The 15,266-nt window shown below is 40.3% G+C and overlaps 1 protein-coding gene across 3 annotated transcripts in view; it reads right to left on the reverse strand.

Moving 5' to 3' along the window:
- Positions 1-505: 505 nt before the first annotated feature.
- LOC122788049 (proto-oncogene c-Rel-like) overlaps positions 506-15,266 on the reverse strand; it is a 2,508,512-nt gene continuing 2,493,751 nt past the window's right edge. Inside the window, exon 10 of one of the 3 annotated variants that reach the window (XM_044054974.1) lies at positions 506-1,723. In XM_044054974.1, coding sequence (XP_043910909.1) covers positions 1,038-1,723 — 686 coding nt within the window. In that variant the 3' untranslated portion in view covers positions 506-1,037. The remainder of the gene's footprint in view (positions 1,724-15,266) is intronic. The other 2 variants (XM_044054987.1, XM_044054981.1) reach the window with 2 other exon arrangements.

The following is a 15,266-nucleotide window of genomic DNA, read 5'->3' on the forward strand; positions in this document are numbered from 1 at the left end:
ATTTCTATCTCTGACTACTGCAAAATCACTGATGGCCATGAATTGCATGCATTATGGACTAACCAAGGCAGGAGACGCTTTCACTTTTTCTCGTCAATTCAAATATGTCAGCACACAGTAAGAATTTTCAGTTTCTGCAGCAGAAGTAGAGTACTGGAGTGAAGATCAGCTCTAAACATACATGAACAGAAGTACAAACCGCTAAACTTAATATCTCTTGGGCAGTTCAAAACACACTACAGCAGAAACAAAAACTACAACTCTGAAAGAAGAAGGGAGTGTATGCACCAAACAATAATCACAAACACTGAGAAAAGGAATGAAGAAATCGGAGCAAAGTGGGACAGAGGTATCAAAACTCCTTAAAAACTATGTCCTGTGGATGAAAAGGCAACTTTGTTAAAGGAGAAACAGAAATTCCATATTGTGCTAATATGGACCTTTTACTCTTTAATGTTAGGCAGTACAATACCAGGCACAATAAAGGGTGAAAACAGACAGAAGGTAAGGTCTCTCTGTTTTTATCTATTTTTTTAAAGGAGTGCATGTAGAAAGTATATTAATTGCAAAACTAAAAGTACAGTCTTCATTTTTATGAGTGAACGAGTAACATAATACATCCTGTCAGTCTCATTCCATCCATGTGTGATGAACCTGTAGGACACCCCATTATCAAAGGTTCATGCAATCCAGGACATTCAGTCAAGGATGGTTACTAATCTAAAGGTATGCACCACCAAAAGCAGACCTGTCAGTATCATGGCGATCCGGCAGTTGTTTCTTCTGCATGTCAGCTCATTATTTGCTGCATTTTAAATTCACAGTTTGCTGAAACTGATGGCCTTCACAGAAGTAAAAAGCGCAATAACATCAGAGTTTATCAGTCAAAATCACTTTCAGAAAATTTCTGTTTAAATATATTTGGAAACATTACTTATTTTATCTTTAGCAGCATACATATATATATATATATATATATATATACTTTTTTAAATGAACTACAGTAATATGATGATATGATGAGATGAATTGTAATTTTATTCAGCTATAGAGTCATTTAAACACCTTAGCAGGTCATCCAAGTCAGTACTTAAGCAACTGCTTGACTCAAGTGCAACAGGAGAAAAACGATCTTCCCCTTGAACTGAAGTAGCAAAGAATGTATGATTTGGTACACTGTGCACGCCACTTTCAGTACTGCTGTTTGGTGGCATACTTTTACTGATGAAAGCATCTGCGTCTTCAAAGTTTAAAACCTGCTCCAGGATGTCACCATTTGAGGGGTTTAGATCCACTGAAGTGCTGTTTTCATATCCTATTGAAGAGATGTTGGGGACACTGAAAATGCTGGCCTGTGTGCTGTTCTGGATTCCTGAGATTCTCATGTTGCTGTCAACACCACATAAAGTTTGTGGTAAACCAGTGTGTAGAGATATACACTTCTCAGCATCAAAATTACCTACCAATGGTAGAGGAGTGTTAGCTAGTGTGCCGCAATGTGGTAACTGTGGTGAACAGATACTGGAAGTTGAATTGAAAACTAAGGGTGCAACCCCAGTAGACCACTGTAAGTCTGTTAGCACCATAGGTTGAACACTTGGAGGCTGAAGTATCACTGCATTTAAAGGTGAATCCAACACAGAGTAACAGCTCTGAATCTGACTCAGAGACACAGAAGAAGGTTGCTGCTTTGGTGTCAGTGCTGTATACAGATTAAAAGGCTCTAAAAAGATAAAATTAAACAATGTTAGCTATAACTATAACTGCAGAAAAATAATTTATTTAAAAAACAAGTATTATTTAAAAAATGCATAAAAATACTGCAGTTCAAGTGCATTTTAATTTTAATTGATGTCTGTTTTTTCAATGCTACACTCAGGTTCTTTAATGCATAGCTTCATAGTCATTAATACTGCTTCCAGTAACAGATTAATGTGTTTTCTAGCACTTTATATCACAGTAATCTTTGGACCGATGACCTTACCCTCTGTAAAGTGACTCTCAGTTGCAGAGACCTACTCAGCAAACAAAATTCAATTAAATATAGATGTGATGCCCCTTCACTGCCACAGTAATCAAGGAGCCTCAAACCTCACCACTGGCAAAAGTGAGGGACGTACACACTGGGAGGATGACAAGTACACACACAGTAAAGTGCAATTTCCCTTAAGAGCACACAGAGATCACAGTCAGAATGGGGCTGGTTTCTCCCTCTTTCTCCAAATCCCCAATAAAACTCCCCAGTGGCACAGCTATAGAGTTGAGATCTCAGCTGAATGGCCAAACTAAGACCTCCAGCACCCTCTCTGTCCAACCAGTGCTTTGTGTCCCTTCCCAAGTAGCTGACACACACACACTTTGATATTTGATTTATACACAAACACACACCTGAGAAAAGCTGGCACAGGTTTACTAGCTATGCCCCCTTCTGCCCAGACTACAACGTATTTCCAGCTGCCACCAGACAACTTTTATCAGCTACTTTAAGGCCCTTAACAAAGGGTGTCCAATCTTACTGTGTAATGCTTCTATTAATCCAAATTGTAGTCTGACCAAGAGCAAGGCTATGTAGGAGTGGCCTGTGCAGTGTTACCATATAGATATGCAAGTCCGCTAAGAGCTTAAATATCTCTAAACAGACCATCCACAGTTAAAAGGTTTAAATATATTTAATAATAATAAATAAAAGAACAAGACAATACTCAGTAAGTAATCAGTTGCATCAGAGTTCAAAATCACAGAAAATACTTAAAACAACATTGTAGGACAGTCTCAAATAAATAAAGAAAACATCTAAGCTATACTTTACTATATTCCTATCTGAATCTAAAAGAGTTACCATGCCCTAGAAACTTACTTATAGCAAGGCAAGTGCAGATGACTGGATGTTTCCTGGTCAAAAAACAAAATACAAAATGTACTGTCTCTGAGAGAGTTCTTAAATTAATATCAAATATTACTGCTGGGTTAACTTGGATGACATCACTTTTTGTCACCTGACTTTCGGTTCCCAAGCTAAACCCCCATTGTCAGAAACTAACAGAATTTAGCATTTCTCTGTGAAAAATACATATCTTTAGGTGTTTGCAGATCCTGGAAGTCATAAAACAATAGAACACTTGTACATCTCAAACCTAGTAATTACTTCTCTTTCAAGACAATACAAAAACTTCCAGCTCTAGACATTGAAACTGCAACTGCACTAAAACTGAGAGATACCATCTTCTGTTTATGGCCCAGTAATAATTTAAAAAAATAATTTAATTTCAACTATTTTTCTCTGCATTTTTAAATTAACCTCCTGTGTTCATGTTTCCATTAAACATATACATCTAAACTGTCACAATAGTGCAGGTACATTCCTGTTCTATTCCAATAGGGCATGCTGTGGTTACATTTTATCTCAGTACTTTACACACACTTCTGTATAAATCATATCAATATTCACAAATAACAGAATTATTTACAAACTTCCCGATAGCTGGGCTGGTAGTGTGACAACAGGTATAAGAAAACTATGATCAAGAGTAGAAAATAGGTCTAGACTTGGGTAATTAGCAGACATAAGAAAACTATGATCAAGAGTAGGAAATAGGTATAGACTTGGGTAATTAGCAAGATCCATGCAACTTGCATTACACAGACATAAATATGTGCAAAGCTCCCCCACTCCCAGTCTAGAACAGCTGACCAAAGACTATGAGATCAAATTGTGTTGCAGACTGAACCCAAGCTGCCAAATTTGCAAGTATATGTTTTCCATGTTTGTACGGTGCATGTAAAGTGAACATTACATGGCCACACAATCAATCAGAAAGAAGTAACTCATGAAGCTACCTACCAGGCAAACACTTTCTCTGAGGTCCCTCCATACTGGTAAAATTTATTTATTTATTTTTTTTTTATTTAACATTTGTTGACTGGGAATGTCCGACTAGGTTCCACAGAGCCTGTTTTCAGTGGAGGCCCGGGGAGAAATGCTCCAGATGCATGTCTTTGGAATGTGGGAGGAAACCGGAGTACCTGGAGGAAACCCACGCGAACACAGGGAGAACATGCAAACTCCACACAGAAGGCACCCCAGCTGAGAATCGAACCGGAGAACCTCTTGCTGTGAGGTGACAATGTTAACCACTGCACCACTGTGTCGCCCTAAAAGGAACATTACCCTTATCGCAGATCTTAGGATCCCCTCTAATCTTTTCTAGAAAATTTAAAATGCAGTCAGCAGTAAAGTATGTTTTCTTCATCTTCAATCAGCACATTGTATTGCATGAAAACAAGAAAAACACCAAAGTAATGTTTTTTAAGCTAGTCATAACAAATTAACATAAAACAATAAAGTTAAGAAGATATATCCGTGTTGAATGCTCATCTCCTGGTACAGCATCACTGTTAACTATAAACTAGTTAACAAAAACTAACACCAACTTAAATATAGAGATCAGTTTAACAGTGGATATCCTACTAATGGCCTTAGAGCTTAGTGGTCAGTAGGGTTCATGAGTTCAAATCTCACAAAGGCATCTGTTTGAGTACATCCCTAACCCTATTTAAGTGTATCCTTGACCAATGGATGGGAAACCAGAAATTCACCCATGTCTGGCCCCCAACTCTAACAGAGACAAATAGTAATGCTCAAACGAACACACCACCACATAACCTCTAGAAAATTCCTAACATATCTCCCTCCTAATAAATGACCATGATACACAGGGACACAACTGGGATAGGCTGCAATGTTAGGCTTATAAAGACTTAGGGGTCATTACCCTAGTATATACCTATACATCTCTAATGGGAGCATAACATTATTACTTATCTGGGCTTCAGTAAACATAGACAACTACACATATTACTGGACAGTCACATTTAATACAAACACATTTTAACTTCACTAACAAATTTTCCTCAAGAAAAATTGGACAGTAATAACTAAAATGCATATAACTAAAATGATAGATCTCAATCCTGTCAGCTAGCTTGACGTCAACATTCTAGCTCCATCTGTCTCTTCGTAATTTCGGCTCTACCCGTGTATTCACATAGTTCTCATGACTATCTTTTGTAAGTGTTTTCCATTTTAACCACTCATCTATTAGTAAAACCGCATCTCTAAGTATAGGTATTGACCTTTACCTCTACCTTTGTAGACATAACCAAAAATATGCTCCCATGTCCTTAACTTCTTTTCTTCATTTCTCTAGAAGTCTGCATTTACATTGGCAAGATTCTTCTCAGCCTATGCAGGGCTATAAATATATTTGTGAAGACATTTTCTACAAAATTTTAAACTGCCGTGACATTGAAGCATATAGTTTTCATTTCTACATTTTATCCACCTCAGTTTCCTACTGTGCACTCCATTTTCCCCTAATCTTTTCTAGCACCTCTAATTGTGATTATTTTAAAGCCTTACTACCCTGCTAATTAAGCACTTTATAACTGGACTATCACGTCTGACTTCCAATAGCAAAGAAACTCTTTTGTGTGGAGTCTCCTCCTAAAATTACATCTATCCTATGGTCCCTTGCATTGGTACGCAGACTCTTAAATTCAATCCCAAAAAAACTAACAGCCCATAATCTTCCTTAATTTCTTCCCAGAAAGGCAATCTGGCATCTACTCTAATTTGATTCTAATATGTCAGTTTAGTCTTCCATACCTTCCAACTACTCAAACCTCTCTCTTTTTTATGACCAAATTTACTATCTCCTTTAGGCAACAAAAAAGGTTTCACTATGAATAATTGTGTCTCATTTAATTGGCACAGGATTACTATTAACTAAAAGCTCTAATTGCTTGGAAGCTCGCAATAGTGACATTCCCACAATCATACAAAACACACACACACACACACACACACACACACACACACACAAACATGTTAGTAGCCACTGCACCCCTGCTATGGAGTAAGATCTTAATCTCTACATATACCAATTATGAGGTCACACAAACTTAGAGAAAGGTAGAAAAGTATATCTAACACTCAACTTCACCTCTTCTTTGAGTCCTGCAAAGTACAGATAAATTACACAATGTATGAACTACCCAGTACCAATGAACTGAAATGTTAACAACTGAAAAAAGACAATCATCCTGTTTTATGTTTTAACACAGGACACAACAGAACATTACTCTTTTACTGATATTAGCAGCATTGATACAGCCTGTGTTATCACATAATACAGCTCTGTGCTATGCTTATAATATATCCAAACAAAACACCTATCAAACTAGTTTGAATTCACGGTTGTTGACTTAACAACAGTATCCACTCAGCATCATATTTTGGTGCAGGAATCAAATACAGTATGTATAACTGAACTTCATCAAATGTATCTTGTGGGCTGAACACTTACCACCACACCACACAAAATTTCATATCATATTTCTCCTTGCTTTAAGAAAACCTTCCAGAAATCCACATAGAAAAGCTTAAAAAGCATACGCAACAGTGGTTAAAATGCACTGGCAATACTGAATGATCTAGTGTCAACTCAATTGTTTTCCATCTATAAAAATTTGCCATCAAGTCTAAATACCTTTTAACAACAGATGGATCCAAAGCTTTACCCATCCATAATGCCATCCATAACCCTTTTTTTTCCCATTTTCACACATAGGTCAGGATGTCACTTCAATGGTGACAGTCATCTAAAGCCTATATCTAAGACATAAAAGAGTGAAACAATACTAATTTCATGACCTTTAATTGTACTTTGACTTAGGAATGGGGTCCATTCCCGTCATGGTATTAGAAACTCAAAACATTTGGAGAAATTAAAAACAACATGTACTATAATCATAATTTCTTCAGCCTATTTATAATTCTTTGCACCTTGTATGTTGCAGTCTCACAATAAATGATGTCTAGTTTTCTGGAGAGATATAAAATATCTCATTTTGAATGGCTGACTTCAAATTTTATATTTTTTAAGCAGGAAACATCTTTATTAAGTTATCACGTATGACAATGGCAATCATACACTTATATAAATGAAAACACACCATACTGACATAATTTTAGTTGCAAACATTATACATCACAAATCATACTGACATAATTTTAGCTGCAAACATCATATATCACTTATCTAGTCATTGTCAAACATTACTTAGCTCATTCAAATCCTGCCTTCTTTTAAACCTCGTTCCTCATCTGCCTGTATTGTTCCCACAATTCCCATTTTTTTCTATGTAATTTGCTCCTACCCTTTTCTAAAGATCCCAATTCTAGTTGCTTTATCTCTGTTACTATATTCACTACTTCCAGTACATAGAATCATACGAGATTACTAGGCTATTGACCTGGAGGTCATTTTAAGCCTAGCTGTTTCATCACAATGTAATACCATAGAAATGCTAGTCAATACTGCATTTAATGACGACTGCTCATGTCCAGGAGGGTTGTGGGCTCTATCCCTGGTAAGAATTTACGGTGTCCCATCCACTTGTCCAAGTTCCTCTTGAACAGTGTCATAGAGGTGCTCTGTTTCACATGAATTGGTAGCCTGTTCCAAAGATGCAGCAACCACTGGGAGATAAATCTGTCCCTCCAGCATGTCCTATTTGAGTCACAGGCCATATTTAGGTCCATGGCACGTGTAGGCCAAGTCCCATTTGATTTATGGATATGCAGCAAGTTCATTAGGTTTGGGTCTTGGATTGCTCTGTAGGCCAGGCATAAATCTCCTCTAAAAAGTCTATACAATACGGAGTACAGTGACAGGGACTTTAGTCAGTCTGTGTAAAGCATGTGCTGAAGCCCCTTGATCTTCTTCATTAGAAAACTCTGATGTCTCTCTAATTGTAGTAGGTGCTTAGTACTGTACATGCCAAAAGTGGTGTTATATTCAACTATGGGCTGGATAATGCCGTGTACACGGGGGTCATAACTTCTTTTGCTCTGGAGGTGATGCCTTTACTAATCAAGTGTGCCACATAGAAAACTTTCCTTATTACAGTAGACACATGGTGGCTGAAGTTAAGGTTGCAATCAACATGGGATCCTAGGTCCCTTACCACTTCATGGATACATAGGTACTGTTGTTGATTTGATAGTGTGAGGGAACACAGTTTGTGCTGAAGGGAATGATGATGCATTTCTTTGCATTCAGTCTGAGACTGTGACTAATACACCAATCGTTGGTCTGAGTGAGACCCTCCTGGAGTATACTGACATCATTTGGTGATTCGGTGATTGTACCTAGTTTGCAGTAGTCCACAAACTTGGTCAGCCACAACCCCTTAGTTTTCAGCTGAATTTCTGATTAGTATATAACAAACAGTAAGCAGTAGGGGGGCCTAGCACTGACCCTTGTGGCACCGCACTAGTAACAGGTCTGCTGGATGATGTGAAGTCACCCACCTTGATAGTGAGTGTACAGTTTGTAAGCTAGGTGGCAACCCATCTTACAACGAAGGGGTTTACATTCAGTTTGCCAAATTTATCGGTAATGCCTAAATGTGGGATTGTGTCAAAAGCCTTTGCCAGGTCGAGGTATGCTGTGTGCACAGATTTGCCCTCATCAATGGCCTTGGTCACATTTTCAAAGAAATCCACCAGATTTAACAGGCAGGATCTGCCCTTCACAAAGCCGAATTGGGTAGGATCCAGGGTTTGGATGTCACTTATGTCTTTATTTATGAGGTCCATAATGATATGTTCCATGACCTTACAGATGAGACTGGTCAGGCTTATGGGTCTGTAATTCCTAGGGTCTGCTGCTAGGCCATCTTTGTGGAGGGGAATAACTGTTGCTATTCTCCATTCTGCAGGAATAAAGCCTATTGTTAGGCTATGATTGAAAAGGGTAATTAGTGGTGATGTTACTTCATGTTTTACCCTGTTTAGAAGACAGCCTGGGATGTCGTCTGGTCCCAGAGAGGCTGTGGTTTTGCCTTGGATAAGGCTGAGGACCTGCTCTTCAGATATGCAGTGTGGGGGGGGGAGTTTGGGGGAAGGTTTGTTGTAAGTTAGGAGGGGATAAGGGAGTGACATTTTCACCAAACCTACAGCAGGTTTATCTCTGTGGGTTCAGTGTGTGTGTGTGATACCTTTGGCCAATAGTTCTACACGTGCTTGGGTGCCACCCTTTAGGTTACATACATAGCTGTAAAAGGCCTTATAGTTATCCTTGGCTGTATTGCTAAGTTTCTCTCAAAGGATCCCTTGGAGGATTTGACAAGTTGTCTTATTTGTCTATTGAGGCTGAGGAGGGTGCTTTTCCATTGTTGGGGTTTTTTCCTTTGTATTCTTGGACAGCAACTTTTTGCATTTATTGTAAAGTTTGTTGATGATGGATGTCCACCATGGCAACCTGCTTTTACTTGGGACTCTGGCTTTAATTCTTTCTGGGATGGCCAAGTTTATAAACTTATGCAAGTGATTGTTCAGGGCTTTAGTGTAAGCTTCAGCACAGTTACCATTCCAGCTTCGGGTGGGGCTTGGAATGCATTTATACCTTCACCTAGGTGGGAATAGTTTGCCTTGGTGAAGTTTTTTAGTCTGATTTCACCCTTTATGAGTTCTGGTGTTAGTGCCAGCTCGAAGGTCACCGATTTGTGGTCAGTTTCAACTAATGACAGTCTGACAGTCGTGGCAGTGCATCTTTTTGACATGCTGCTGAGGACCAGATCCAGAATGTTTGTTCCCCTTGTCGGGTATGGACAACTTGTTCGAGGGCATTTGAATTAATAAAGTCAAGGAACGTTTGCGCTAGTGAGTTAGGGCTAGTGTAGGTTTCCAGGTGATGGTGGCATAATTGAAATCCCCCATAGCAGTGTGTTTGGTAAAATTTGGACTGTCTCCAGTTTTGTCAAGTAGGCTTCATGGGTGTCATGAGCCATGGAGGGGGATCTATAACTGGCTATGACTTAAATGGGGGTCTTACCCACTGTAACCTGGACATGGAGTAACACCATGCAGTTGTCTAGTCTAACTGGATGGGAGGTTTAGTTGGTTTAGACTTGGATCTCCATTTCCCAGTAACTGCTTTTTATTTAGACACAGCAAGGCCTTACTAATTCTAGACAATTCTGATGCTGTACTATAGCTCAAAAAAATAATTTCCGTAGTTACACCAATTTGCTCACCCAGTATCTCTGACAGAGTAGTCTACAAGGAGTCTTTAAAGTCTGCCAACTCATTACACACCCAAAAAATATGTTCCTAATTACCTCTTTCTTCCCCATCACACCTCTAAAATTTGCTGTCTACCTGAGGAAAAATTCTTTGGAGTCTACCTAGGGTATAAAAATATGTATGTAACCACATCCAAGCAAATATCCTAAATATTCTAGACTTGTCACATATTTGGGAGGCATACATATACCCCCCATTGTTTCTTTGTGAATTGCTTATCCAGTCTCTCTTCCCAATCCTTTTTAACCTCTTCTGATTGATTCTTATAGTTATCATACAATAGTTTGTATGCTCTACTAATTAATCCTTTAACAGCTACTTCTGTTCTAGTTTTTCACTTAGGATCCCCTCTTTCTTTCTCTTTGCCTATGCTCTGACATCAGTCCTTGATAGGGAAGGAAATATCTAGCCTGCAGTCCAAATAAATTATTGGCCTCTTTCTGTTCTATTACCTTTCCCTCTCTAATTATTTGCTCCTAATACCTTTGTTCTTTTGTCAGTTTTCTCCAATAAATTCCAATCCCCTCTTGCCTATTGTCTGTATCCCTAATTGCAGTCATCCCTATGGGCAGAATCTCCTTTCTCCATTCCCATGTTGGCTTAGGTCTTAGAGTATGTTCTACTACTTTATGGCTATAATATACTGTATGGTTATTGGTGTTCTTCTTAAGGATCTACATCCAAAATCCCAGTCTCTCCTTGTTTTCTGAGCCCCACCCCTTTCATCAACATCATCCCTTTCCACTTTGAATTATAGGTTTTTGCTAGTGCTTTGTATACCTTTCAACCTGGAATCATCAAAAATCTGGACACGGCCAATGAAAAATAGGTACAAATCTGCACGCTGATTAACGTAAAATTTGCGTGCATAATTACATAACTCCGCCCACTCCAATGGACTTGTGGGATAACAAATTTCAAACGCAAACTGAAGAGTCCCCCTGCAGCCATTCCAATGTCCCATTACCTGGCTATTTCACCCCATTTACCATAAATGCTAATGTGTGCATACTGCTTTACTTCTACAATGGTTATTTGGATTTTATTTTTACATTTTATAGCACAACGCACAAACATGAATAGGTATCTGCTAAACAAAGCAATACTGTCTCACAATGAAAATAGACTTGACATTAAAGCTCTGCCCTTAAAACTTAAAATTCATTGAAACCCACACCACATCCAAAGAAAACGCATCTGGCCAGTGGTGGATAAAGATTACCTTTGGGCTGTTTTCAAATCATAGGCCCCTTGCACACAAAACAAGAAACTGAGATCCATCATCAAATCCTCTAAAGCTAACTATGAAAACAAAATTGCTGCAGATTCTAAAGACAGCCACAAGGCATTCTATAGTTATGTCAAGAATCTACATGGCAATATTCACATCTGCTCTGAGTTACAGCACAATGGCAATACATATACAGAACCATCTGATATTGCCAACATAATGGCTCACAGGTTCAGTGCAGACTTTACCCCTCTTTCACCCCCTAAAGGGCCTATCACAATACCTGAGGAATGCCAGGTCCCTATTATCACAGCTACACAGGTAAAAAATGCACTGTCCAGGGTCAGGAATTCAGTTTCCATGGGACCTGATAATATCCCTGGCTGTGTTCTACATGAATTGCAAAGTGAACTGGCACCACACTTGAGTGCCCTGTTCAGTCACAGCCTCATTTCAGGTTTCTACCGAGTGGCGCACTGCTACGGTCATCCCACTCACAAAGGGGGAGCGACTACGGACCCTGGGAACTGCTGCCCCATTAGTCTGAGTCTGATATGTAGGGCTATGGCGCACATCAACATAGACCTTATAAATAAGGACATGGGGGATCTCCGAGCTCTGGACCCCATGCAGTTTGGGTTTATGAAAGATAGATCATGCCTGCTCGACCTGACAGACTTCTTTGAGTCTGTCACCAGAGCTGTGGATGAGGGCAAGTTGGTTCATGCAGCCTGCCTGAATCTTCCCGGGGCCTTCAACACCATCCCTCACTCAGGAATCATAGATAGACTCACTAAACTAGGCATAAACCCTTATTTCATACGATGGGTTGCCATCTGGCTCACTGATAAAACCCACACTGTGAAGGTAGTGGACTCCAAATCTGACTATTCAACAGTTACAAGTGGTGTCCCACAGGGATCGGTCCTGGCTCCTCTCCTGTTTGGCATCTACTTCTCTGAAGTTCAGGCCAACACAAAGGGACTCTGGCTGATGGGTTCACAGATGATTGCAAACTGGGAGCCATTCTTGATTCTCCAACTGATGTGGACGTTCTATAGAAGGGCCTCGCTGACACCGATGACTGGTGCCAGAGCCATGGCCTTAAGCTCATTGCCAGAAAGTGCATTGTCATTCCCTTTGGGAAAAAGTCGGTCCCCATGACCTACCACATAGGCGGTAGTCCACTAAACACTGAAGGTGTGATAGGAGACCTGGGGACACAGGTTGACAGCAACCTCTCCTTGGATAACCACATTGCCACTGTAGTCAGAAAGTCCTTCTATATGGCACATTTATTTATTTTATTTTATTTTATTTAACATTTGTTGACCGGGAATGTCCGACTAGGTTCCACAGAGCCTGTTTTCAGCAGAAGCCCGGGGAGAAATGCTCCAGATGCATGTCTTTGGAATCTCATTACAAAAGGTTTCTCATCCAGGACGAAAGAGGTCATAATCCCTCTCTACTCGTCCCTCATTAGACCTATAATAGAATACAACTCCCCATTTGGTATGTACCTCACTAGACACCTACAACTGGAAAGGCCACTAAAATGCCTCCCTAAGAGGATCTCAGGCCTTAGACACATGCCCTGTACGGACAGACTCAAACGACTCCAGCTATACCACGTCTCTTATCACCTACTTACAGGCGATCTCTGCTTGACCTACAAAGCCATGTCTGACCCAGAGCTGCTAGATATGCTACACCTAAAGAAATTCCGATCCCTCTGGGCCACATGCTCCAGGGACCTGAACCTCATTACCACAGTAAACAGAACACGCTGGAGGCACAGGTTCCTAACCCAGTGACTTCCCATACTCTGGAACAGACTTCCCATTCACATCAAGCAGAGCAGAGCAGAGCACTTCACTGGCCCTCTTTAAGAGAAATCTTGACGAGTGGATGGGGAATAGGAAGTTCACCCCAGGGATCACTTCAGTGGCCTTGCTTGACAGGGGTGGCATGATGGAATCTTCTTGGGATAGGCATATATAGGCTCCAGGGCTGTTAGCCTAGTACACACCTATGAACCTAAACATACATGCGTTCCTTGATACACCTTCCTGACTTTATTAAATTATATTCCTTGTATAATACAGCACACTTGTTAGACTTAAGTTAGAGCGCACTTTAAATTTATAGTTTGAACATTTTTCCAGTAGGCAATGAAACAAAATGCATGAGCCAATAATAACAAAACTGCCCATTTCAGAGCATTTCCATCATAAAAGTGTAAATATACAAATAGAATGACAGTACTGTAAGCCATAGGCATCTTGCACAGCTTCTTGCACTTATTTTCAGTTTCAGTTTTTTTTTTTTGGGGGGGGGGACACAAGGGCAAAAACCAGAGACACATTTTAATCGTTGTTTGTATAATTTTGGAAAGTTGCTAGAATAAAACATGATAGTTACCACCATGCATTTCACTGCCAAGTCTCGAACCCAGGATCCTGCGCGTTACAGTCAGAACAACATAGGTTCATAGGTTGGTACTAGGCTATAAGCCTTAGGGCCTATACAAGCCTAGCCATAACAATTCCCTGTGTATTTCTTCCCACAGTATTTACTTCCCTGGACCCCTGTCTAGCAGGGCAACTGACGTGATCCCTGGGGTGAATTTCCTATCTCCCATCCAATCATCAAGTTTCCTTTTGAAGAGGGCCAAAGAGGCACTCTGCTTAACATGTATGGGCAGTCTATTCCAGAATCTGGGGAGTCTCTGGGTCAGGAACCTATTCCTCCAGCATGTTTTGTTCATTGTGATGACAAGGTTTAGATCCCTGGAGCGTGTGTCTCTGAGGGATTGGGATTTCTTTAAGTGTAGCATGTCCAACAGCTCTGGGTTTGACATGGCCTTGTATGTTAAGCAGAGATCGCCTCTGAGTAGACAATATGCGACAGAGTATAGGTGGAGTTTTTTTTAGATGGTCAGCATAGGGCATCTGGTTTAGGCCTGTGATTCTTTTAGTGAGGTATTTCTATGGCCTTTCCAGTTGTTGCAGATGTCTTGAGAGGTACATATCAAATGGGGCGTTGTATTCTATAATGGGTATAATGAGGGATGAGTACAGTGGGACAATGACCTCCTTTTGTCAGGATGAAAAGCCCTTAGTGATGAAGTGTGCCACATAGAAGGATTTCCTGACTGTTGTGATGATGTGGTTATCGAAGGTGAGACCACTGTCCACCTGTGTCCCTAAGTCTCTTATTACACGTTCAGTGTTTAGTGTACCACCACCTATGTGGTAATGACAGGTACATGTTTTTTCCCCAAAGGGGATAACTATACATTTCTTGGCATTGAGCTTGAGCCCATAGCTCTGGCACCAAGCATCTGTTTCTGTAAGACCCTTTTGTAGAATATCCACATCATTTGGGGATTCAACAATGGCTCCCAGTTTGCAGTCATCTGCAAACTTTATTAGCTAGAGTCTCTGAGTGTTGGCCTGTACTTCAGAGAAGTAGATGCCAAACAAGAGTGGCCCCAGGACTGAACCCTGAGCTACTCCACTTGTCACTTGTCTGGAACTAGATTTGGAGTTGGCTACTTTTACTGTCTGGGTTCTGTCAGTAAGCCAGTTGGCGACCCATCGAGTGAAGTAGGGATTAATGCCCAGCTTAGTAAGTTTATCTATGATTCCAGAGTGGGGAATGGTGCTGAAAGCCTTGGCATGGTTCAGATAGGCTGTGTGGACCACCTTACCCTTGTCCACGGCTCTGGAGACTGATTCAAAGAAGTCAATCAAGTTCAGGAGACAAGATCAGCCCTTCACAAACCTAAACTGCGTGTGGTCCAGTGTTTGAAGGGTGCCAATGTCTTTGCTTATAAGTTCTATGATAACACGTTCCATAGCCTTGCAGATCAGGCTTGTCAGA

The sequence above is a fragment of the Protopterus annectens genome, chromosome 1.part2 (genome assembly GCF_019279795.1).
Source record: "Protopterus annectens isolate FY-2018-M chromosome 1.part2, PAN1.0, whole genome shotgun sequence".
Lineage (NCBI taxonomy): Eukaryota > Metazoa > Chordata > Ceratodontiformes > Protopteridae > Protopterus > Protopterus annectens.